This window comes from Crocuta crocuta, unplaced genomic scaffold, assembly GCF_008692635.1.
Source record: "Crocuta crocuta isolate KB4526 unplaced genomic scaffold, BGI_CrCroc_1.0 scaffold20, whole genome shotgun sequence".
NCBI lineage: Eukaryota > Metazoa > Chordata > Mammalia > Carnivora > Hyaenidae > Crocuta > Crocuta crocuta.
The window spans coordinates 492,777-519,519 of NW_027527932.1; the positions used below are offsets into that span (position 1 = coordinate 492,777).

The 26,743-nt window shown below is 37.1% G+C and overlaps 1 protein-coding gene across 2 annotated transcripts in view; it reads left to right on the forward strand.

Annotated features, from left to right (window-relative positions):
- The window catches only part of ARFGEF1 (ARF guanine nucleotide exchange factor 1), a 150,079-nt gene that overhangs the window by 236 nt on the left and 123,100 nt on the right, over positions 1 to 26,743 (forward strand). For both annotated transcript variants that reach the window (XM_077751762.1, XM_077751763.1), the window contains exons 2-3: positions 7,372 to 7,388; positions 13,366 to 13,391. In XM_077751762.1, coding sequence (XP_077607888.1) covers positions 7,372 to 7,388; positions 13,366 to 13,391 — 43 coding nt within the window. The remainder of the gene's footprint in view (positions 1 to 7,371; positions 7,389 to 13,365; positions 13,392 to 26,743) is intronic.

Sequence of the window (26,743 nt, forward strand, 5' to 3'; positions counted from 1 at the left end):
AGAAGACTCGTCGGCGGAGCGCGCGGTGCGGACGGGGTCGCCCCCTTTGTGAGGGCGGGAGACGGGCTGCTGGTTATTAGCCTGGAGGTCGAGGCGGAGCGGACTTGTCGAGACTGGGCGTGGGAAGGCTTCCGTAGTGGAATTCCGATAACTTTGTCGTGCGGGGTGACACTTCGGGGAGAAAGGCCGAAGTTGTTCCCTCGTCTANGGGGCCCAGGGCGGGGGAGTCCCAGACAATACGGGCAGGACTGGCCGGACGTGGAGCTGTTCCGGGGGAGCTGGTCTGTGGCCTCCGTCAGAGATGACATCGTTTAAGGAGAGGCCAGGACATTTAACACAAAGATGAATTCCTGATGCTTACGCTTCTATTTTATAACGCTGGAAACAGACTATCTGAATTGACCAGAAAATGAAAACTTGTTAAACCGGCTTTGGAAAAAAAGTTCCTGAAGGGGGAGAAATCCCGAATAACTTAAATATGTGCTAAAGTAAAGGGTGAAAACAGCAGGGGCCTTTTAATTATTAAAATACACTGCTTTCTAACTTGCTACAATAAGCTATATTGTTTTCCCTTCTGTTTTAGATATTTTAAGGTGGCGATGTGAAAAACATTACCAAAGAAATTTCATTACATTTTTTTTTAAATCTGTGGTATGGTAGGTTTAAGTTTAGTTTTCTGGCCCTTCGTGGATCAGGAGTTCATCTTTTGTTATACTTGTAGCTAATGAAAGACTGTTCTAGGCGTAGGAGAACGTTGTATATAGGGTAGGACATCTCGGTCCTCAGAGGAGTAATTATTAAACTGGGGTGGGATGAGGGAATAAATGATTTTTAGAGTTTTTAAAGGAATTACATGTTTATAAATAACTTGTAGGTGAAAGAACTTTAGAGATTCAAATTAAAGGTTTAGTTTGAGACCAGATTTTCCATGTTAAATGTGTTTTAATATACTAAATTATAAGTATTAGACTGAAGAAATGGAGTGTGTTTTGTATACACATTTTTCCTCTCTAAAATGCCTATATAAGTGAGAATATTTTTTACTTAAGTTGATTTATTTATTTTGAGAGAGAGAGGGAGGGAGGGAGAACCCTAGGCTGGCTCTTCACTGCCAGTGTGGAGCCTGATGTGGGTTTGAACTTGTGAATTGTGGGATTATGACCTGAGCTGAAACCAGTAGCCAGACATTTAAAGCAGCTGAGCCAGCCATGTGCCCCTAAGTTAGTGTGTTTTAATGGAGAGTTCAGTGGAAGGAGAATCCGGGATCCTGGGTTAAATTGCAATTCTGTTACATTGCAGTATAGTCAAGTCCTTGAGCCTTGGTTTCCTTCCTTCTAAAATTGGGATATGGAACTTTATGATTATAAAGTTACATCCCCGCTAATGAGCCATGAACGTGAACATTCTGTTTTCTTAACTTGTGCATTGAGTATTTTTGCCCCTCTTGATTGGCAGCTTTAGAGGGCTTATAGCTTGGTCCTTGCCATATCTAGGTATTATAGGAGCTACTTGGTAGTGAGTGTGCCAGCTATAGTAGGAATTCTGTTGCAGATTTGGCCAGGTTTTTACTTTTTGTCTGCCTCCTCCATATAGTTAGCAGAAGCTTTATTATGAGGAATGTGACTACCCAGGCAGGGGCTAGGCAACACAATACTTAAGACATAGAAGGTTTTTTCTCACATTTTCTAAGAGTTACATTTAGTCTCCTGAAAAGTATCATTGAACAATCTCGAGGTGGTTAATCCCTGAGGAACTTTCTTTCTTTCCTTTCAGTCATACATTTACATTATTGCCAAACATAAATGGGTAGGGATAACTTACTTTATATTTACAGAAAGTGTAATGTCTTGCAGTAAGATGGTATCTTCAAATATCTGTTGTTCCTGGAAACTATTATAAGTCTCCCCTTGGTTCTTCATTGTTGAGAATTCATGCCCACTTTGGTCACTTGATAAACTGTGTGGCCGTCAGGCAGGATGGGAGTGTACACTGGAAAGGACTGGTTTGGTCATCCCTGATCTAGATTAGGTTGTGAATGGTGGGAGTTGGATGATGGAAGTATAAGAAGTGAGTGTTATAATCCTTCTAAATATACTCTCTATATAACTCTTCTAAATACACCTGCCTGCATTCTGTCTCTTCCCCACCCCCAAATGTTTACTGGGCACCTATTGAATAGTTGAAGGGAGATGGGCAATAAACAGGAAAATATATATTATGTCAGGCTTTTAATCCTTTTGTGTTTTAAAATCATTTTATTGGCATGTGAGGAGATTTCAGAGCACTGGTATTCAAAATTTAGTTACCTTTTAATATAGTGACCAGTTATAAATGGGAATTCTGTAAATAATACTGATGAAATTGTATTTCAGCACAATTCTTAAGAAAACTGTATATTTTTTCATTAAAGTTTTTAGGATACCTTCTCTAGACTAGGAGAGATTTTACTTTATTAAAACAAAATCCATTTGCAAAGATACTACATAAAGAAAATGTTATTTTCACAACAAGAAAAATAATGAAAACTTTAAAGGGTATGCAGATTAATTTAAAATTTTTAACAAATTATCTTACATTTCAGACTTTATTTTGAAGTAAAGAATGGTAAAAACAACAACAAAAACCCAGAAAAACAACAACAACAAAAAACCCCACACATCTACATTGTTAAAATCAGCGCGAAGCCCCAACGCCCAAGAACAGCTCCAGGTTGCCCTCTCTTGGTACCTGCCCCTCTACAGCGCTGCAGCTAAGACTAAAACCCTGCAGAGGGCTTCTAGGCTGCCCTAGCTTAGCTTGATCCATTCCTGCTCTCTAGAATCCAGAATTAAAAATAGTCTGGCCATCTGCTGGCAGATGAGACAACAGCTAGCTATTTTTAGTTTCAAAGAATTTAGGATTGTTGGAGGATTAGACTTGAAGGTAGCATTGTTTGTCTCACGGGGAGGGTGCCTTTGTGTCATATTCCAATCAGGCCTCTAAGTTTCAGGAGTTCATTGATGTTTGGTCTACGACTAGTTCAGCTTCTGCTTCTGATATCAGATATCTGTGAAGGTATTCTGCAGATGTTAGGATGAACTAGTTCAAGGTTGGAAGTTGGCGCCGATACAGAATAGGACTGAAAAGGATGACCAGAAGGAGGTTTAGAGGCAAGGGGGGCTTGCGGGGGCAGTCATAAGGGTGGGATCCCTCGAGATACGGGGGAATGGTGGAGAAAAAGAGGACTTAGGAGGGAAGTGATTTTTGCATCAGGATGTGAATTTGTGTTGTTTAGCATATGCTAAAGTGATCCTACTGATTTAGTTTTTTTTAAGAGTCTGTTACCTACCATTATAGTTACTCCCAGAAATGTAAGTAAAATATTTAAGGTAAAAATGTACAGAACTTGATTCTGTACCTCCAACCCCACTCTTGTTTGGGTTAGTGGTGTTATAAAAAGGGATATATGGATGGAGGGGAGATTACTTGAGTGCTGTTGACCCCAATTTTATGCTTTGGGTAATATCAATTTTTGTTACTCTTCATCATTTATGAAAAAAAAATAATGACTTACTCCCAAATGACGTCCTGCAGTGAACATTTTAGTTATAATTTAAATCCATTAGCAAGTCTCCTTTTAAACCTTTCTTGTAATCTAAAGTAAAAAGCGTTTTTGGTAAGTCAGGCTACCAGGATTTTTGAGATAGCTGGGAAGAAAGAGTAATGAATGAAATGATTGATGAAAGATTCTGTTAAGTTTGAGTTGAAAAAAGTTAAGTTTGTATTTCAGTGTATATACTCTTTCCATTGTGGAGATTTACAGCCTACATTAACATAGTTAAGATTCCGAAAAGTCCTCTAGGAAGGGTACCTACTCTAATTTGCTTATTGAAGTTTTTCCTAAATTTATTTGAACCTTTTCAGTGTCTCTTAACACCCGTGTGAAACATTGTTCCTTGGGGTTTACTTTGGGACACTATTCAAGGGAAACAAAGGCCTTAATTACTGAGAAGGTAGAGATATGCTAGGGTAGAGACAATAGCCCTAACTATTGATGAGACAGTCTTTGTGTTTTGGGAAAGCAGGTCTACTGGTGGTGTAGGAAGAGGAAAGGAGCAGCTATCAGATCAAAAGACTGGGAAATGGGAACTAGCCCCGTTTCCCATCCCATCTGATGGCAAGTAACTGGTTGTCTTCCTGATAATACTTAACTTGTAGAGAAACTTCAGTGGGTAATTGTTTCTTTTTTTCAAAGCAGAATAAAAATTTATTGTGAATGGGAAATAACTTGGGGGAAATATTTGTCGTAATATTCCTCACAACATGGAGGTGGGGATATTTGAAAAGGAAAATACGTGAAAAAGTTATTGTTGCCATTCAAAGTTAGGTATGTTCTTCATTTGGTTATTAGTTGTGCTGGCATGTGCAAATATTCCACTGTTTTCATGGAACTTTCTAGTGCATTGAGGCTAACAGTAAAGAATAAGCTAATATAGATCATCAGATTGTTATTTTCTGAAGCAGTAGTTCAGAAGGATAAAGGGAGAATGACCGAGGAGTGCCGTGTTGGGTAGTGTTGTCGGAACGGCCTTTCTGTGAGGAGACATTTAGCACAGAGGTGACAGAAGAGAGAGTCAGTCTTTCAGATACCTGGATGAAATAGAAATAGAGGTAGCAGTAAGACAGGTGTATGCTGGGTATGAAAGGAAGTTTGTGTGCCTGGGGGAGGGGAGAAGGGCAGTGGTAGGAGAGGAGAGGGACTTGGGATTTTACTCTATCTGTGACAGAAGCCACTGGAGAATGTGTATTGGAGAGTGATATAGCAGATTTACATTTTAAAAGGCTCACTTTGGCCTGACACGGTAATGATTTAGACTAGGCTGGTGAGGAAAGTGAGAACTGGTTGCATTTGGAATATATTTTAAAGGAGTCCACAGGCTTTGCTGAGGGTTGGTTGTAGGACAGCAGTCTTGTAGCCAGACTGCAGGGTTGTTGGGAGGGCATTCACTGGGATGGGGACACCAGGAGAAAAATGGACTTTGGGAAATTAGTTGTTACAGTAAAGCATCTTCATATAACCCTTTGTATTTTATAATTTTTTTAATGATAGAATGTCCTGATGATATAATAGGAAATTTTCTACTGAGAAAAGGGCAAATTAAAGCGATAGGATATTTTCAACTGAGAATGCACAAAACAATTTCAAATTTGAGTTAATTTTTTGCAATGAGGTTTTTCCTAAGAGAACGAACTTTCACGTATTTATAAACACAACTGGTCTAGTCCCTTTTTGGGATAAGATCTTTGTAGATGTAATTAGTTGAGGACTTCCAGATGAAATCATTTTGGATTTAGGGTGGCTCCTAAATCCAGTGACTGATTTTCTTATAAGTAGAGGAAGGGGCAGGGAGACACCCGAAGGAAGAAGGCCGTGTGAAAGTGGAGGTAGAAACTGGAGTTACGCTGCCATAAGTGTGCCTTGGCCTGCGTGCCTGCAGTCACCAGAAGCTAGGAAGAGGCGAGGAGCCCTCCCTGGAGCCGTCAGAGGTTGTATGTCTCAGACATGTGGGCTCCAGAACTAGGAGAGCAAATTTCTGTTGTTTTTTAAACCACCAAGTTTCTGGTAATTTGTTAACATAGCCATAGGAAAGTAGTAAAAGTTCCCTTTATCCTAACTTTTCAGACCCAGTTTGATTTGAGCTTCCATTTATACAGTCAAATGCAGTCTTTGGCTGATTTGTTTATGAATTACAAAAATTTCATAAGTTACCTAAATTTAATAATTACTAGAAAGTAATCATTCTGAAGCTTTAGTATGAGTCTCTTGAAAAAGTTCTTTAGAAAAGGATCCTAGGCCCAAGTATTTAAATGGCTTATGTTCTTTTAGTATTTTTGTTTTGTTTAGATTTAGACTTGGTGTGACTACATTGGTCTATGTAGCCTATGTTCTCATCCGGGAAAGATTGTTAAAAACAATCTGTAAAATATAGCACAAAATTACCTCTGGCAGTACCTTTAGCAAAATCCATGTGGGGCAGTTAATATTTTTCTCTCGAATTTGAATCACTTAATCAGCTGTTTAATAATTCTTTATCTCTCTAGAACCTTGCTAAGAAATGAAATAATAAAAAATAAGCAAAATAGATATGACAGCCAGTTACTTTATTCAGAGGAGAGTCCCCTCGTCTTTACACAGTCACTTACTTTTAATTTTACATAAGTCCAATAAATTTGGGACTTTACTCTTTTCGTTTGTTTTAAATAAATGAAACCTTATTTTCAAAAGTAAAACTGGGGGAAAAAATCACTCACGACGCTATTAGGTGAAGATAGCCATTGCTAACTTTATAAAAAACAACTTTGTTGAGGTATAATTTACATACTATAAAATCTGTCCTTTTTTTTAAAAGTTAATTTATGTAATCTTTATACCCAATGTGGGGCCTGAACTCACGACCCCAAGATCAAGAGTCGAATGCTCTTCCGACTAAGCTAGCCATTCTCCCCAAATCTGTCCATTTTAAATGTAACGATTTTTACTAAGTTCATTGAGTTGTGCAGCCATAACCATAATCCAGTTTTAGGGACATTTCTGTTACCCCAGTAAGATCCCTGGTGCCCATTTACAGCTAATTCCTGGTGCTATCCCCAGCTCTAGGTATCTACTAATCTACTTTCTGTGTCCAGATTTGCCTTTTCTGTGTATTTCTTATTAGTATAATCATACATATATGGTCTTTTGTGTCTGACTTCTTTCAGTCAGCATAATGTTTTTGAGGTTCATTCATGTTGTACCAAGTATCAGTATTTCATTTCTTTTTATTACTGAATAGTATTCCAAAGTGTGGATGTACCACGTTTGGTTATTCACCAGTCGATAGACATTTGGATTGAATGAATAATGCTGCTGTGAATATTTATGTCTAAGTCTTTATGTGGACCTAAATTTCTCTTTTGTATAGTTACGACCAGGGAGTGGAATTGCTGGGTCATATGCTAGATCTATGTTTAACTTTTTAAGAAACTAAATTGTTTTCCAAAGTGACTGCACCCTTTTACATCCTCATCAGCAATGTAGGAGGGCTTCTTGTATCCTTGCCAACCAAAATTACTACTGTCTATCTTTTTTATTCTATCCATCTTAGTTGACATGGAATGTTATTTCTTTGAAACACTTATTAACTTTTTTGTAACATTAACTTTTTTGTAACAGTTTTTCTTTCTTTTTTTTTTCAACAAATAGTTTATCACTATTAACTTTTTGAGGTGTTCTTTCCAGGCTTTATTCTAAATTTTTTTTAATGCTTGTTTATTTTTGAGAGAGAGAGAGAGACCAACAGAGTGTGAGTGGAGGAGGGGCAGAGAGAGAGGGAGATAGAGAATCTGAAGCAGGCTCCAGACTCTGAGCTGTCAGCACAGAGCCCTACGTGTGGCTTCAATTCACGGACTGAGAGATCGTGACCTGAACCAAAGTCAGATGCTTAACTGACTGTGCCACCCAGATGCCCCTCAAATCATTTTAAGAACTGAAGTAAAACCAAAATCTTATTAAAGTATCCTCTTAGAGGAAATAAGACTTTGTCACCAAAAAATAAGTGGCTGTGTATCTCAGTAGCTTTCATAAGTATGTAGTTATAATTATTTTGTAATTGTCATAATTTTCAGTTGTATATTCTCTCGTCATTATTTCACATGCATTTTCTTTTTTTTTTTCCCTTTAAAAGTGTATGTATGTATGTTGAGAGAGACAGAGTGAGCAGGGGAGGGCCACAGAGAGAATTCCAAGCAGGCTCTACACTGTCAGTGCAGAGCCTGACATGGGGCTTGAACTCATGAACTGTGAGATCATGACATAGCCAAAACCAAGAGCCAGATGCTTAAGCGACTAAGCCACCCAGGTGTCCCCATATGCATTTTCTGTTCTATGTGTTTTGTCTTTCTACCAAGTATTTTAATAATGCATCTTGTTGTAAAGAGTTTTTTGAGTTTGGGGACATTTACATTTAAATTTTACTTCACGAACTTTTATATCTAGTTTTTATTTATCCCAGCAAAATTCTTTGAGTAGTATATGTACAGAATTATCTACAGTAGGGGCGCCTGGGTGGCTTAGTTGGTTAAGCGTCCGACTTTCGCTTAGGTCATNTACAGTAAACGCTGAGATTGAGCTTGCTTAGTTAGAGTACAGTCATTGTACTCTACCTGTTCTGGGTGCAAGTACATAGCTGACTATTGAGGAAAACAAGACAAGAGTATTCATTCTCTTTAGATTTACTGGTTTTGACCTATTTTTATTTAACTATTCCTTTTCATCTTTCCCTTGCAGTTATTTTTCTGTTCTAAAAAGAGAAAACAAAGACCTCCCCTTTACCATCCGGATATGCATACTTTTGTTTCCTGTAGATTTTGACTTTTATGGTACTTATTTTCTTGAATTTATTAGGGTATAATTTGAGGTATTTATTTAATGAGTTTATTTTCTCCCTTTGAATTGTCAGGTGGTAAAAAAAAAATAAAGCAATTATTAAGTTAAGCATTTTATTACTTCTTACACCATTGAGGATTCTCAATTTTTTGTTAGCATAGTGCCTAACATAGTATCTGATAGGATCGATTAGTCCTCATTGTCTCTTATTTTTTTTTATAATGGTGTTTAAGTTTTTTCCCAAATTTTAAGATATTACTTTTTGCTCTTTAATTCATATTCTTAGCATCTTAATAACATAATGTTTAGTCAGCATTTCTACTATTTTTATATATAAGATAAAAAGTGTTACAGTTGGAAAGAAATTATTTTGTCTATTTTATTAGGTTCTCTTGCTTTATTCCTTAAGTTTTAATTCTTACGTGGTGAGAATGTGTTTAGTGCATTCACAATCCAGAGCTTATGCATAATTTCTAATGTGCTTGTATCTTTAGAAATGAAAATGGAACAACATGCATCTTTTAATAATGAATAGAAATATAGTATCTTTGATACTAGTTAATAATTAAGTTAACAATTAGTACTTGATAATTAAACTTTTAAAATACATACCAGTGTCCAAGATAGGTATTTTAATATGATTATAGGACAGAAGATTAATAGTGAATACTGTCTCCATTTATTTTGCTACAAGATACATGGACAGAAATTAAATTTGCCAGAATGTATTTTGTTTTTACAAATGCAGTCTGCATGTTTGTTATATGAAGTGAGAGTTATTTTATTCTCTGTTATCACCCCAGCCCCCATTTTAATGACTATTAGAGGAGACTTGTGAATGGCAAATTTGGAGGAAGGGAACTTTTTTTTTGGCTAATATGTAGCACACAGTTCCCTTAAGAAGTTAACGAATATGCCAACGTATGGTGTCTTAAACTTTTATGTGCGATTATATATTCATTGGATTATATTCCTTTTGAAACAGTCAAAACAAATATTTTTCAGTTTGTAATATTCCCTTACATTTCAAAAAGCACCCTTGATTAAGTGATTAATATGCCAAAATCTGATTTCCTTATAAAAAGCTTAGGCATTCAAATTATCCGCTATAATTCTTTTTGTTTGGTTGGTTTTTCTTGGTTTGAATGAAAAATGTCTTAGGAAAAAACAGTTTTTTTCTGTTTTATTACTAAATTAAAATTATACTTATGAATATTTATTGAGTAGTTTTAAGTTTTATATTGAATATCCCTTAATTTTTTTTAATGCCCCCCTTGGTGGTTTCTATCAATTTGGTCTCATGGAATACCACTTATAAAAAATATAAACAAATAGGTGGCAATGAGGACTAATCAGATACTATGTTAGGCACTATGCTAATCTAAATTGAGAATGCCTGATGGAATAAGATCTGATAAAATACTTTTTAAAATGTTCATTCAAGTTTTCTATCTTTAACATTTATTAAAGTTATATCATCTTTGACTAAGAGCAAATAAGGAGCTTTGATTGCCACTCATGCATGCTAAATGCTATTCTGTATAATTACATTAGTTTGCTTGACTAAAATTTCTTAACATAAAGCTTTTGCTGATTCAATAAATTAACATCTCCAAATATTTTGTCAAGGATAGTCACTGTTGTTAATTTGGCTTTCCAGGAGGTGTGTAAAAAAATAAAAATAACTTTGCATTTAGAAATTAAATGTCAAGAATGTTTGCTTTTCTTCAGCTTTCCATGTTTATTTTTTAAACTTTTATCTTGAACTTTTGACTTAAGAAATTATCACAATATTCAGTTCCTTTTTTTGTTTTTTTGAACTACTCCTTTTATGTTCATTTGCTCCCTGAGCTTTCTCATCTCTCTTCCTTCTTTTCAAACCTCAGAATCTTACTAGCATTGTTACATGAATCCATTCCTGATTCATAAAGACATATTTTAAAACAATTGAGACAATTAAAAAATCATCAGAAAGTAACTAGACACCTGGTTAATATCACTTGATGTGACCTCCCAAATGACTACTAAATTGAAGAAATGGAGGAAAGTTCACCACATTATGGAAAACCAGATTAATAGCAATCTGTTACTAGACCTGGGAGGAATGAGAAGAAGCTAAAAGGATGAGAGATATCCTAGGTATCTAAAACTGTCTGACATAGGGATAATTCTTTTTGTCCTTAATGAAAAAAACTTAATTTGAAATTGTGCACAAATAATCAGCGACGTATGGAAATGTCTGCACTAAAAATCACCTGTGCATGCAAACTGCCATATTCCAGGAAGAAAAAAATTCTTTACACTGAGATTCTTACAAGTCTAAATCTATGGATATTATTTAAAATTCAGGATAGGGGCACCTGGGTGGCTCAGTCTGTTAAGCGTCTGACTTTTGATTTCAGCGCAGGTCATGATGTCAGCAGTTTGGGAGTTCGAGCCCGTATCTGCTGGGGATCCTTTCTCCCTCCCTTTCTGCCCCTCCCTGCTCTTGCACTCGCGCACGCTCTTTCTCTCTCTCTCAGAAGTAAATATTAAAAAAAAAAAAAAATTCAGGATTAAAAAAACCCCAAAAATATCAAGGCAGAGGAAGTAAGCTTCCCAAGAAGGAATTGTTAAGAGTTTAATTTAAGATTGCAAGGAAGAGTTTTACCCTAGGTAAACTTAAGTAATAGGAATTTGCTGAAAATGATAGAACATCAGTAGCAACTCTGCTAATAAACTCAAATATACTATTTCTCATCGTTTTAAAAAAATCTACTGTTCCTTCTGTTTTGTTTCTTTCCTTGCTCTCCTTTCCCCATCTCCTTACTCTGTCCATATCTTTCTCTCATTCCCTGTGCTTCAAATAATATATTTCTCATTCACTTTATTTCAAATAACATCAAAAAAATTGTTAGAAAATAATCAGACATGTTGTGAAGATACCTATACAAATGTATTCATCATTGTACTCTTTATAATTACTAAAAGTTGAAAGTAAGTTGTCAACAATATGAAATTGGTTAAATACAAATGGTATGTCCATGCATTGGAATGCTGTACAGAGCATAGTGACAGGCTGGAAATATATTCATTGATATGAGAAGATGAATGAGTGGAAATATATAAAAGATCTATAATGTGTTATATAATAGTATTTACCTGTGAATAAATGTCTTCTTAAGTACATACTAAAAGTGTTGCAAATACAAGGAAATTTTGACAAATGTATTGAGAGATATGTTTCATTGTCTTGTTTTGCAGAACTACAGTGTAATATCTATAAGGTTGTTAGACAAATATATGTCATTAAAGACTCCATATGTTTCTAAGGAACTTTTGTATGATGCAGAAATATTGTTTGTTTTCCTCCTCAAGCCTGTGGTGTTTAAATGTAGAGTTAGGAGGAAAAAGAAAAACCCCCACAAAGACAAATCGTGGCCTTCATGTTGAAGTGAAGAGAATAAAGATAATAAAGCCAAGAAGGTGAAAGACCTCAAAGGTAGCTGATTGAATGATAGTCATATTTATTTACTACCAAATCTGCCTAGTAGCAAACATAGAGACAGTTTAAATGTGTTTTTGGTATTGCTTAGAGGACACCTCTAATTATCAATTAAAAATTGTATTCTGGGCTTCATCACTCATTAGATTATGATAATAGGAAAGAAATTTTGTTTTTCAGGTAATACCATTATGCTCTCAAATGGAGAGAGAATAACTGATCTCAACCAGACTTTGTACTAGGAAGTACTTATAAATTATGCCTCTGGTAATCTATCTAAGTATCATGGAAGAATTAAAAAGTCTTTCTGAGAAAACTCCATTGGTTGCTATATGTCTTCCAAAACAGAAAGGAAGCCTTAGTTTTCACCTCAAATAAATCCTAAGCCAAGAAAATTATACAGGTTTCAGAAGCTCTTCTTTCCATGAATGTATCTGTTGTGGCCTTTTCAACACATTTAGAAAAGGTATGAAAAACTGGGGCGCTTGGGTGGCTCAGTCTCTTAAGCAGCTGACTTCAACTGAGGTCATGATCTCACGGTTCTTGGGTTTGAGCCCCATGTTGGGCTCTGTGCCGACAGCTCAGAGCCTGGAGCCTGTTTCAGATTCTGTGTGTCCCTCTCTGTCTGCCCCGCCTCCTGCTAGTGCTCTCTTTCTCTCTGTGTCAGTAATAAATCAAACATAAAAAAAAATTTAGAAAAGGTATGAAAAATTGATTGAAGAATAGAGGTTTCCTGAGGTCTACAGAAAGTCCATTAGTGTTAACTGGTATAGACTTAGTCTTGCAAATTCTTGGGTCTACATCTTTTTTGGAGTTAGATACCAAGTTCTTTTCAATTACAGTTGACCTTTGGAGAGGGTGGGAATTGGGGGCACTGATCCCTGTACAGTCAAAAATACTCTTGTAACTTTTGACTCCCCCAAAACTTTACTAATAGCTTACTGTTGGCTGGAAGCCTTACTGATAAAACAGTTGATTAACACTTATTTTGTGTATAAAAATGTACCATATACTGTATTCTTACAATAAAGTAAGCTAGAAAAAGAAATGTTGAGAAATTCATCAGAGAAACATTTAAAGTACCATGCTTACATGTATTGAAAAAAATCTGCCTCTAGGAGGTCCACAGGCCACGGGGGTGGGCCTAGAGCCCTGGAGTTGGCAGTGTGCCAGAACCTGGTGGCCTGTACTCAGCAGAGGCAGCCAGTGGGCTGCTCTCGGGCAGCAGTACTATCCTGGAGGCTCAGTACTGAGGCAGGGCCCCCGTCTGCCTGGAGGTCTGTCACGGGCCTGTGATCATGGGTGACTAAAGCCACATGTGAGTGTGACCATTGGGAGGTTAGGGGTGAGGCAAGCTGGCCAGCCTGGGAGCCCCAAGGGCTCCAGGTGTTCTGATGCCGCAGCCTTGCTAGGGTGCTGGGAAGAAGGGCCCCGCACAGCTTCCACCTTGTCCTCTAGGTGCGTTCGTCTGCTTCAGCAGGGCCTCCTGTCCGCCAGCCTTGGGTGCTGGGCCCAGCTCAGTACTCAGGGTGACGCACAGCCCTGCCTGGTCCTGGGCCGTAGGCTGGGGCTGCTGACCATCTAGGCAGGCCTCTCTTTGGTACCAAAGACTTGACCTGTGTGCCAGTTGCCTTCCATTCAGTCCTAGGGAGATTGGGGTGGGCAGTTGGGAATAAACGCCTTGGGGCTTTTGCTGACGCTTTTCAACAAAACAGAATTAAACCAGTATAAGCAAGCCTGGGCAGATTAAACCCCTATTGTTTAAGAATCAACCATACATAGAACCTGTCATTTTATTAAGTATTTTCCTGTATATTTCAGTTGAGTCACAAAATAATAGTGTGAGTTATAGATGTTATTATTCTTTTCTGTTGATAAATCCTTGCCTGAAATCAGTGACCCAAAATTTATGCTTATTCTATTGTAATGTGATTACAACTTGGTTAGTCTTGAGGTGATGAACCTCTGTGTTCCTTCACTTCCTCACCCACTGGGAAATTTCTCCCTGAAAATCTTCTCTCATTATACCAATTCAGTATTTATTTGCATTTATAATGATGTCTTTTAAAATGCAGATAATCTTAGGGAATATTAAACATATTAGTTATTCATTTGTTGGTGCTGTCCTTAGATTTCTGGAGAATGCTTTCTTGGCCTATCATCAACCTGAGTTTGGCCATTGAGAGAATGAAAGATTTGACTGAAAAAAGAGAGAATGGATTAATTTTGGAACATGGGACATTACAGAACTGGGCAGGTCTGAAATGAGTTTCTTTACATAACCTGAGGATACCATGACATTGGAAGAAAGAATAGGTAGAAAGGTGCAGAATGATGAAGTGAGAAAGTATTAGAAACAAGATGCTGTACTTTGCTGTGTGTAGGAACAATGTATACTTTTTAACATATATAAGCAGTTTTAATTTGTTGGCCATATCTTGTTTTGTGTGTTTGGAAGTAACGCTAATTATTAGCTATTTTCTGTTACAAAAGCAAATTAATGGATTTTGCCCCTGTATGGCTATTTGGAATAACCTAATGTTTTCTATATCAAATTTTGTTATTTTGAACTCTTGATTTTACCACAGGGTTAAAGACTTTTTAAACTGCATTAATAAACATTTACTGAACACTTTCAATGTGTCTTATAATTTTATTAGACACTGTGGATCCTAGAGACCATTTATGGCCTCTGCCTTCAAGCAGCTTATAGTGTTCTTGGAGGAAATGGATTGCAATAATAATAATATATCTTATAAATAAATGATAGGTGCTATTGTAGACATATATGAAATTGTTGGAAACCCAAAGGAAGAATTGGTAAGTTCTTTCCAAGAGTAGCGGTTGTGTGGGAGCACAGATCAGGTGTGCTTTATAATGGAATTTACCTTAGACCGCAGGCTTGGAAGATCACTAGATGACTACTGTGGAAGAACATTATAGACAGAATGAGTTGCTTAAGCACGCATGTATGAGTTAGTATGGGTATCCCTTGGGAAATTCAGGAAGTTTGGTGTGAGTGTAGGGTGTAGTTTGATAGAGTGGATAAGGAGAGAAAGGAGTCTGGAGAAGACACCAGGGGCCTGAAGACCTTTTATACCGTACTAAGGAGTTTAGACTTATAGACTGTAGAGTGTCAAGCAAAGGAGTGAAATGATGTTGCAGTTCAGAAAGATCACTGTTGGCATTATGAAAAATAAATCTCGGGGGTACAGAACTGTAGGCATTAAAACCATTATATTAACAGCTCTTGGTATAGCCCAGATTTGAAGAAACAGGGCCTTGAACTTGAGAGGCCTGTATGGAGAGCTTAGATCTCAACAAATTAGCAGAACTTAACTGGGTGTGAGAAATGAGAGAAAGGAAAGCATTTAGGGTGATTCAGGTTTCAAATGTAATTTTGGGCTATTGGATCCATTTACCAAAAAAATGACTACATTTAAGAGACAGAATTGAGGAAGAATATGGATTCATTTATGGTTACATTGATTTTGAGGTACATGTGGGACATCTAAATAAAGCTGCCTAGTTGACAATTGTTAATTACATAACAAGAGCTAAAGAGAGAGTGGGCTGAGCTGTAGATAGAGGTTTAGGTGTTAATCAGTATATAGTCAATCACATAGGTCCTTTTAAAGAAAAGGAGATGTATTAAGTTGCCTAGTAAATTTACTCTCATTTTTATGTATTTCTTCAAGAAACATTTGTTAAGAACTTACTTGTTTCAGATTTTATGCTAAGCCTAAGGAATAGAAAGATCTCAAGGATGGCCTTTGCTCTTAAGGAGCAAATTGAGGGAAATGGACATACAGAATAATTTCAGTGTAATAAGGTAGCTGTTGATAGTGATAACCAGGGAGGCTATGGAGGTAGAGAAGTGGTGTAATTATTTTATCCTGGAAGTGCAGGGGAAGACTTCTTAGAGATGAAAGCTATTTATTCTAGAATGAATATATGTAAGCCAGGAAAGAAGGGTGGGAAAAGTATTCTTGGGGAGGAGGAATATCATTAGCTAAGGCATTAGTAGCTGGAAAAAAAACCCACGAAGTTTGGGAGAGAGTTATCCAGAAGATTGGCATTTTAAGAGTCTTAAATGTGAAGCAATAATGGTAGGAGATGAGGCTTGTGGGCAGTATTATAGAGGTGATGGTGAGCGTGGACAGAAAACCGCTAAGAGTGACATAAAATATGTAAACAAACCAGTCTTAAAAGGTACCTGGCAGGCAGATTCCTGGTGAGGGTGGAATTCCAGGCAGAGGATGTAGTTTGAGCAAAAAGCCTGGAGGTGTGAAAAGCAGGTCACTTCAGGGGATTTAGAATTCTTTTAGTTTTGGAGTGTGGGGTGCAAGAAGGGGCGTGCAGAGAAATGAGAGTGGTTGGCAGGGACCAAGTCCTGGAGGGTCTTGTGCTGAAGAGCCTGACATTTATCCTGTCAGAGGTCACTCTGGCTCTCGTGTGGTAGCGCTCAAGGGTGGAGATGAGCAGTCAGTAGGCCTGATGAGAGGAAGAGCCTGACCTGAAGATGTAGCAGAAGGGATGGAGAAATCCAATTCAAAGAATTACAGCTGTTCTCCTCCTTGGCTATTCACCAAGAGCACTGTGGAGTGTTAAAAATGCAGCCGTCTGGCTCACACGACTGGAGACCCTCTTTCGCCAAGCCGGGGCGTGGGCCTGAGCATCTTATTTTGCTTTTTTACTCTTATATTTTACATTAATGCAAGTCACTGCTCTGTTCTGTCAGAGTTTTGTCTTTTTGAGGATGTTACGTACATCGAATCATATAGTATGTAAGCTTTGAGTTTGGGTTTTTTCATTCAGTGTGTCTTTAAGATTCATCGAAATTGCTGCTTGTATCAATGGTCTGTTTTTATTGCTGAGTGATAGTCCATTGTATGCATGCACTACAGTTTATGTATCACCCATTGAAGAAGGACATTTGAGTTGTTTCCAGTTTTTGTTAGTGTGACTAGAGCTGCTATGAACATTGGGGTGTAGATTTTTTATTTGAACATAAGTTTTCATTTCTCTAGGGTAGGTACCCAGGAGTGGGACTGCTGGGTCCTGTGGTAAGTGTATGTTTCACTTTATAAGAAACCTCCACACTGTGTTCCCAAGTGGCTGTACCGTTTCGCATTTCTGTCATCAGTGTTGGAGATGTTGCTCCACATCCTTACCAACCTTGTTGGTGTCTATATTTTAACTATTTTTAAACTACTGTTTTAAGAGGTGTATAGTGGTATCTCATTATGGTTCTCATTTGCATTTTCTTAATGGCTGTTGATGTTGAACACTTTCATGTATTTGTTATATCTTTTTGGTGAAGTATCTTAGGTCTTTTGCTCATTTTTAAATTTGGTTATTTGTCTTCTTACTGTTAAGTTTCAAGAGTTTTTAGTTATATATATATTCTGTATATTTTAAAAAATGTATATATATACACTCACATAAATCCATTGTCAGATATGTGGCAAATAATTTCTGTAGCCTACTTTTTTATTTTCTAAACAGTGCCTTTTACAAAACAGAAGGTTTTAATATTCATTAAGTCCAGCTTATTAATTTTTTTAATGTCTTCGTGTTCCAACTTGGTTTATAGAACAGATTATCCTTTCTCCACTGAATTGTCTTTGTGCCTTTGTCAAAAATCAGTTGGCTATATTTCTGTGGCTCTATGTATGTCTGGATTCTCTAGTCTGTGCATTGGTCTCTGTGTCTGTTCCTTCTCTAGTATCACATCATTTTGGTTTTTGTAACTTTAGGGTCTTGAAGTTGTAGATTTTATTTCCTCTCATTTTATTTTTTACCAGAATTTATTTTCTCTATTCTAGTTACATTGATTTTCCTTGTAAGTTTTAGAACCCCATACAGAAAATTTTGATGGAATTATGATTGGCAGTAGGTTAAATCTGTAGATCAGTTTGGGGAGAATTGACATCTTTATTATTTTGAGACTTCCAATTCATGAACATGATAGGTTTCTCCTATTCTTTAATTCTTTGATTTCATTCATGTTTTGCCAGGTTTATACTTAAGAATTTCATTTTGGGGGGAGCTATTATAAATAATATTGTTTTTAAGTTTTGGTTTACAGTCATTCATTGTTAGTATAAGAAATTTGGTTTTTGTGTAGTAAAACATTGCTAAATGCTTTTATATGTTCTAAGAATTTTTCTTTATCTAGATTTCTCTGCTTATATAATCATGTTATCTTTGAATAAGAATAATTTTCTTTCTTCCTTCCTCATCTGAATGCCTTTTATTTCTTTTTCTGGCCTGTTGCTCTGACTGGGACATTCACTGCAAAGTTGAATGGAAATGGTGATCAGAGATATTCTTGCTTTGTTTCTTGAGGGAAAACCATTAAGTAGTTCACCATTAAGTTTGGTATTACCTATAGGCTTTTTTCTTTTTTTAGCTATTCTTTTTTTTAAAGTTTATGTATGATATTTAATTTTAATCATAGTCTATATATTTTTATACCTGATTTTCCATTTAATATAGAACATTTTTTTTGGTTCCATTTATTACTCTTCCAAAATAATTTTTTGTTGTTTTTATGATGAGTGTTTATTCTCATGCTCATGGATTCTGCAGGTCTGGGCGAGGCTTAAAGCTGGCCAATTCTGCTTCAGGCTGCAAGGACCCTGGGCTGATACTGCTCCACACCTTCCTTATCCTCCTTTGTTTTTAAATTGCTGTTATAGTTAACATATACCATTCGGTTTCAGGTGTACAATATAGTGATTTAGCAATTCTATACATTCCTCAGGGCTCATCCTGATAAGTGTATTCTTAAACCCCTTTACGCATTTCACCCATCCCCCACCCATCTCCACTCTGGTAACCCATCAGTTTGTTCTCTATAGTTTTGAGTCCTTTTTTTGGTTTGTCTCTTTTTTCTTTGTTCATTTGTTTTATTTTATTTTAAAAGTTTTTAAAGTTTATTTATTTTTGAGAGAGAAAGAGAAAGAGCCAAATGGGGGAGAGTCAGAGAGAGGAGACACAGAATACAAAGCAGGCTCCAGGCTTTGAGCTGTCAGCACAGAGCCCTATGCAGGGCTCGAACTCACAAACCTTGAGATCATGACCTGAGCTGAAGTTGGACGCTTAACCAACTAAGCCACCCAGGTGTCCCAGTTTTGTTTTTTAAATTCTGCATTTGAGTGAGATAATATAGTATTTATCTTACTCTGAGTCATTTCACTTAGCATTATATTCTGAGTATCCATCCGTGTCATTGGAAATGGCAAGATTTCATTCTTTTTTATGTCTCAGTAATATTCCACTGTATTGATATATCACATCTTCTTTATCCATTCATCTATCTATCCATGGATACTTGTGTTGCTTCCATAATTTGGCTATTGTAAATAATGCTGCAGTAAACATAAGGATGCATATGTCTTTTTGAGTTGGTGTTTTTGTATTCTTTGGGTAAATACCCAGTGGTGGAATTACTGGATCGTATGATAATTCTATTTTTAATTTTTTGAGGTACTTCCTTATTTTTTTCCTACAGTGGCTTCACCAGTTTGCATTCCTACCAACAGTGCACAAGGGTTCCTTTTCCTCCATATCCTTACCAGCACTTGTTTCTTGTGTTTTTGGTTGTAGCCATTCTGACAGGTGTAAAGGGATATCTCATTGTGGTTTTGATTTGCATTTCGCTGATTATTTGTGATGTAAAGCATCTTTTCATCTATCTGTTGACCATGTACATGTCTTCTTTGGAGAAGTGTCTGTTCGTGTCTTTTGCCGATTTTAATTGGATTATTTTCTTGGTGTTGAGTTGTATAATTTCCTTCTGTTTTTTGGATACTAACCCTTTCCTGAATATGTCATTTGCAAATCTCTTCTCCCATTCAGTAGCTTGTCTCTTAGTTTTGTTGTTTATTTCCTTTGCTGTGAAGAAACTTTATTTTGATGTAGTTCCAGTAGTTTATTTTTGTTTCTGTGTCCCTTGCCTTAGGAGACATATCTAGAAAAATGTAGCTACAGCCATTGTCAGTGAAATTACTTCCTGTGTTCTTTTCTACAGTTTCTATGATTTCAGGTCTCACACTTAGGTCTTTACTCCATTTTGAGTTTATTTTTGTATATGGTCAGAGAAAGTGGTCCAGTTTCATTCTTTTGCATGTAGCTGTCCAGTTTTCCCAGCTCCATTTGCAGAAGAGACTGTTTCTGCCATTGTATATTCTTGCCTCCTTTGTGGGAAATTGACCATGTAATAATCATGGGTTTGTTTCTGTCCTCTGTTCTGTTCCATTGATCTATGTGTCTGTCTTTGTGCCACTACAATATTGTTTTGATGACTATCGCTTTGTAGTATATTTTGAAATCTGGGATTGTGATACTTCCAGTTGTGTTCTTTTTCAGGATTGCTTTGGCTACTTGGGGTCTCTCATAGTTCCATAAATATTTTAGGATTACTTGTCCTAGCTCTATGAAAAATGCTGTTGGCATTTTGATAGAGATGGCATTAAATCTGTAGATTGTTTTGGGTAATATGGACATATTAACAATATTTGTTTTTCTAACCCGTGAACATGGAGTATCTTTCCATTTGTGTCATTTTCAGTTTCTTTCATCAGTATTTTTCAGTTTTCAGAGTCCAAGTCTTTCTACTCTTTGATTAAGTTTGTTCCTGTTTTTGGTGCAGTTGTAAATGGGATTGTTTTCTTAATTTCACTTTCTGCTCTTTCATTACTAGTGTAAAGAAATGCAGCAGATTTCTGTATATTGATTTTTATATCCCGTGATCTTATTGAATTCATTAATCAGTTGTACATTTTTGGTGGAGTCTTTTGAGTTTTCTGTATATAGTACCATGTCATCTTCCTTACCAATTTGGAGGCCCCTTATTTCTTGTCTGATTGCTGTGGCTAGGACTGTCAATACTGTGTTGAATACAAGTCATTAGAGTAGACATCTTTGTCTTGTTCCTAACCTTACGGGAAAAGTTCTCAGTTTTTCACCATTGAGTATGATGTTAGCTGTGGGTTTTTCATATATGGCCTTTATTATGTTGAGGTATGTTCCCTCTAAAACTATTGGGTGAGGGTTTTAATCATGAATGGATGTTCTACTTTGTCAAATGCTTTTTCTGCATCTTTCTCAAAGCTGATACGGTTCTTATCCTTTCTTTGGTTGATGTGATCTATCACATTGATAAATTTACAAATATTGACCCACTGTTGCATTCCAGGAATAAATCCCACTTGATACGGTGAATGATATTTTTAAATGTCTTATTGTTGGATTTGATTCACTAATATTTTGTTGAGTTTTGCATCTATGTTCATCAGAGATAATGGTGTATGTTTTTTTTTGTTTTTTTGTTTTATTTTAGTATCTCTATCTTGTTTTGCTATCAGTGTAATTAATGCTGGCCTCATAGAATGGATTTGGAAGCTTTCCTTCCTCTTCTATTTTTTGGAATAGTTTGAGAAGAATAGTTATTAACTCTTCTTTAAATGTTTGTTAGAATTCACCTGTTAAATGGTCTAGTCCTGGACTTTTGTTTGTTGGGAGTTATTTGATTACCGTTACAATTTCATGGCTGGCGATTAGTCTCAAATTTTGTATTTGTTCCTGATTTACGTTTGGAGAGTTACATGTTTCTAGAAACTTAATCATTTCTTTTAGGTTGTCTAATTTGTTCGCATATAATTTTTCATAATCTTCTCTAAAAATCCTTTATATTTCTGTGATGTCAGTTGTTATTCTCTTTCATTTCTGATTTTATTTGACTTCTCTGTTTCTTTTTTTATGAATCTGGCTAATGATTTATCAATTTTGTTAATTTTTTCAGAGAATCAGCTCCCAGTTTTGTTCATCTGTTCATTTTTTTCCCCCCCGTTTCAGTTATTTCTGCTGTTATCTTTATTATTTCCTATTACTGGTTTGGGGTTTTGTCTTAAGGTTGTTTATTTGAGGTTTTCCTTGCCTGTTGAGGTAGGCCTTTATTGCTTATAATTTCTCTTAGAATAGCTTTTGCTGCATCCCAAAGATTTTGGACCATTGTGTTTGCATATTCATCTGTCTCCATGTATTTTTTAATTTTCTTTTCTATTTCACGGTTGACCGTGAAATAGAAAAGAAAATTGTTATTTAACATCCATGTTAAATGTTAACATTCATTGTTATTTAACATCCATGTATTTGTGTTTTTTCCAGATTTCTTTTATTGTGGTTGATTTCTAGTTTAATAGCGTATTATTGGAAAAAATGCATGGTATGACTTCAGTCTTTGAGAATTTGTTGAGACTTGTGTTGTGGCCTGACACATGGGCTGTTCTGGAGAATGTTCTGTGTGCACTTGAAAAGAATTTGTACTCTCTTGTTTTTGGATAGGACATCTGAATCTATCTGTTAGACACAACTGGTCTAATGTGTCATTCAAAGCTACTGTTTCCTTGTTGATTCTCTTTTTGGATGATCTACCCTTTCATGTAGGTGGGGTGTTAAGGTATTATTATCGATTACTTCCTGTATGTTTGTTATTACCTACTTTATATGTATTTGGGTGTTCCGTGTTGGGTAAGTAAATACTTAAAATTGTTATATCTTGGGGCGCCTGGGTGGCTTAGTCGGTTAAGCGTCCGACTTTCGCTTAGGTCATGATCTCACGGTTCGTGGGTTCGAGCCCCGCGTCGGGCTCTGTGCTGACTGCCAGCTCAGAGCCTGGAGCCCGTTTCAGAGTCTGTGACTCCCTCTCTCTCTGACCCTCCGTGCTCACGCTGTCTCTCTCTCTCTCCTAGAAATAAATAAAAACATTAAAAAAAAAATTGTTATATCTTATTGTTGGACTGTTCCCTTTATGATTATATAGTGTCCATCTTTGTCTCTTGTTAACTATCTTTGTTTTAAAGTCTGTTTTGTCTGATATAAATATTGCTACCCTGGCTTTTTTTCACTTCCATTTGTAGGATAAATATTTTCTATCCCTTTCAGTCCCTTTCAGACTTTCAGTCTGCATAGGTCTTTATGTATGAAATGAGTCTCTTGTCGGCAGCATATACATGAGTCCTGTTTTTTTTTATCCAGTCTGTCACTGTACGTCTTTTGATTGGACTATTTAATCCATTTACATTCAAAGTAATTATTGATTGGTATGTACTTACTGAGCTTTGTTACTTGTTTTATGGTTGTTTTTGTTGTTCTCTATTCCTTTCTTCTTGCTCTCTCACAGTTTGCTGGCTTTCTTTACTGATATGCTTGGGTTACATTCTCTTTATTTTTTGCATGTCTTTTATTGGTTTGGATTGGTGGCTGCATTAAGTTTGTGTATAACATCTTATGTGTATAGCAGTCTTTTTTACATTTATCATTGCTTAAGTTTGGACCCATTCTACAGATCATGAGACTGATGCACTGCCTACTGCGCTAAGGAGGCACCTAAGTTTGGACCCATTCTAAAAGCACTAGATTTTTACTTTTCTCCACCCCTCGCATTTTAGGTATGTTGTGTCATACTTTACATCCTTTTATTTGTAAATCCCTTAACATTTTTGTAGATATACTTAATATTACTGCTTTTGTGTTTTCTACTTTTCCTCACTATTGCTTATGGTCTTTCCTTTCCGCTCAGAGACCCTTTTAAAATCTCTTTAAAAAAATTTTTTTTAACGTTTTATTTATTTCTGAGAGAGAGAGAGACAGCGTGAGCAGGGGAGAGTCAGATAGAGGGAGACACAGAATCTGAAGCAGGCTCCAGGCTCTGAGCTGGCTGTCAGCACAGAGCCCGACGCGGGGCTCGAACCCATGAACCGTGAGATCATGACCTGAACCGAAGTTGGCCGCCCAACCGACCAAGCCACCCAAGGTTTAGTGTTCATGAATTTCTTTAACTTTTGTCTGGGACGCCTTTTATCTCTCCTTCTACTCTGAATAATAGCCTTGCTGAATAGAGTATTTTTGGCTGCATGTTTTTCTTTCAACACTTTGAGTATATTGTGACACTCCCTTCTGGCCTGCAAGTTTCTGCGGAAAAATCAGCTGAAAACCTTGTGGGGGTTTTCCGTATATGTAACTGTTTTCTCTTGCTGCTTCTAAAATTCTCTCTTTATCACAATTTTTTTGCCATTTTAATAACTGTGTATCTTCATATGGGCCTTTTTGGGTTGATTTTTGGGGGGACTCTGTCTCCTGAATTTGGATTTGTTTCCCTTCCCCAGATTTTCAGCTCTTGTTTCTTCAAATAAATTTTCTGCCCCCTTTTCTCTCCTCCTTCTGAGGAGGTTCCTATAATGTGAATGTCATTACGCTTGATGGTGTCACGAAGTTCCCTAAGTCTGTTTTCGTTTATTATTATTATTTTTTCCCTCTTTCTGCTCAGTTTGATTGCTTTCCATTACGTTGCTTTCCAGGTCATCAATCCCTTCTTCTACTTCCTCTACTACTCATTCCATCTAGTGTATTTTTCATTTCAGTTATTTAGCTCTTCATCTTTTACTGGGACCTTTTTGTGTTTTCTCTTTTTTTTTTTTTTTTAAGAGTCTCACTGAGGTCCTCCACTCTTTTTCTCAAGTCTAGTGAGTATCTTTATGATCATTACTTTAAGTTCTCTATCAGACATATTACCTCCATTTGATTTAGCTCTCTTGCTAGGATTTTATTTTCCTTCATTTGGGACATATTCCTCTCTTTCCTCATTTTGTCCAACTCTGTTGCTCTGTGTTCTGAAAGCCAGCTATGTCTCCTGCTTTTCAAAATAGTGGCCTTATGAAGAAGAGGTCCTTTAGTGCTAAGTTCAGGGTCTCCTGCTCACTAGAACTGGGTACTTCAAAGTGTCTCTCCTATGTGCATAGAGTGGGCCATTCTATTTGGGCTGAGCCTTTTTCCCCTTTAGTCCGTTCATCCGTAATGACTGTCTTTGCCTGTTGTGGACAAAATTTTTTCCTTGTGTAGTTAGTGGGCCAGTTTGTGCTGCTTTGGGTGTAAGTTGCAGCAAGCNGGGGACATATTCCTCTGTTTCCTCATTTTGTCCAACTCTGTTGCTCTCTGTTCTGAAAGCCAGCTATGTCTCCTGCTTTTCAAAATAGTGGCCTTATGAAGAAGAGGTCCTTTAGTGCTAAGTTCAGGGTCTCCTGCTCACTAGAACTGGGTACTTCAAAGTGTCTCTCCTACGTGCATAGAGTGGGCCATTCTATTTGGGCTGAGCCTTTTTCCCCTTTAGTCCGTTCATCCGTAATGACTGTCTTTGCCTGTTGTGGACAAAATTTTTTCCTTGTGTAGTTAGTGGGCCAGTTTGTGCTGCTTTGGGTGTAAGTTGCAGCAAGCCAGGCATTTGCCAGAGATATAGTAGCACCACACTGCAGAAGAATGCCGAGGCTAGGTGCTCAGGTGGGTTTGCTGTCAGAGAAGGTCTGGAGCCCAGGCCTGGCTGAAGGGAGTGTGTTTGCAGGAGAATGCAGGGGTGGGGTGTGCACTGTCAGCAAGCCAGATAGTGAATGTGACACCATGCTGGTTTCTGCAGGCGTCTGTGGTCCACGTATTGATGTTGGGGGAGTGGGATAGGGAAATGGTGCTTTCCAGCTTCTTTGTTCTTAGAGAAGTCTCCCAAGATAATTGCCTCTCCATCACATGCTCTGAGATTAGTAAACAAATCTCCCTTCTGTGTTTTTAAAATGCTGCTTCTGTGCTGTATCTCCAAGGGGCACTGTTGTGTTGTCTTTTTAAGGGTGAGATTCTGCCCTCTCAACTCTCAGAAGTCCACTAATTTTTAAAAAAATTTTTTTTAATGTTTTATTTTTTTCTAGGAGAGAGAGAGAAAGAGACAGCGTGAGCAGGGGAGGGTCAGAGAGAGAGGGAGTCACAGACTCTGAAACAGGCTCCAGGCTCTGAGCTGGCTGTCAGCACAGAGCCCGAAGCGGGGCTCAAACCCACGAACCGCGAGATCATGACCTAAGCAAAAGTTGGACGCTTAATCGACTAAGCCACCCAGGTGCCTCAGAAGTCCACTAATTTTTAAAGTAGTCTACCCACGCGTAGGGGTGTGTGGGTGGCTCAGTCGGTTAGGTGTCTGACTTTGGCTCAGGTCATGATCTTGCAGTTCGCGATTTAAGGCCCCTTCATCAGGCATATTGCTGACAACTCGAGCCTGGAGCCTGATTTGGATTCCGTGTTTCCCTCCCTCTCTTCCCTTTCCCCACTCATGTTTTGTCTTTCTTCCTCTCTCAAAAATAAATAAACATTAAAAAAAATAATAAAGTTCCAAGTGTTAGGCCTAGATGATTGTAAGATTTTGGGAAATCTGGCCTCTCTGGATTTCAGAGCTAAGTGTTAATAGGGACTCGTCGTCTTTACGTGGGCTCCCTCGTGTGAGTCTGTCTCTCCCCTTTCCATGCCCACAGTGTCCTTACATTCCAAGGCAGTCCTGTGGTCTGTTAAGTTCTTGATTCTGTTTCCACCTGTCCTGTCCTCTTTGATGTCACCTCTTCTCTACATTTAGCTGCAGAGAGTCTGTTTTGCTAGTCTTTGGCTAGTGTCTTGGCATGTGTTTCTTTGGATTCCTGTTCTGTCCTATTGGGACTTTGGTGATATGAATAATACATATTTTATTATTTTTATTAGATTTCTGAGGCTCTTTATTTTTTTCAATGTTTTTTATGCATTATCCAGATTGGCTAATTTTTATTGTTCATTGATTTCTTTCCTCCATCATATTTATTTAGCTATTGAATCAATCCAGTGGATTTTTAATTTTGTGTATTGTATTTTTCAGTTTTTAAATTTCCATTTAGTTCTTTATATCTCTTGTTTCTTTGCTTTCTTTTTTTTTATTTGTTTCATATATGTTTATAATTGCTTATTGAGAATCTTTCTTATGATGGCTACTTTAAAAATCTTTGTTA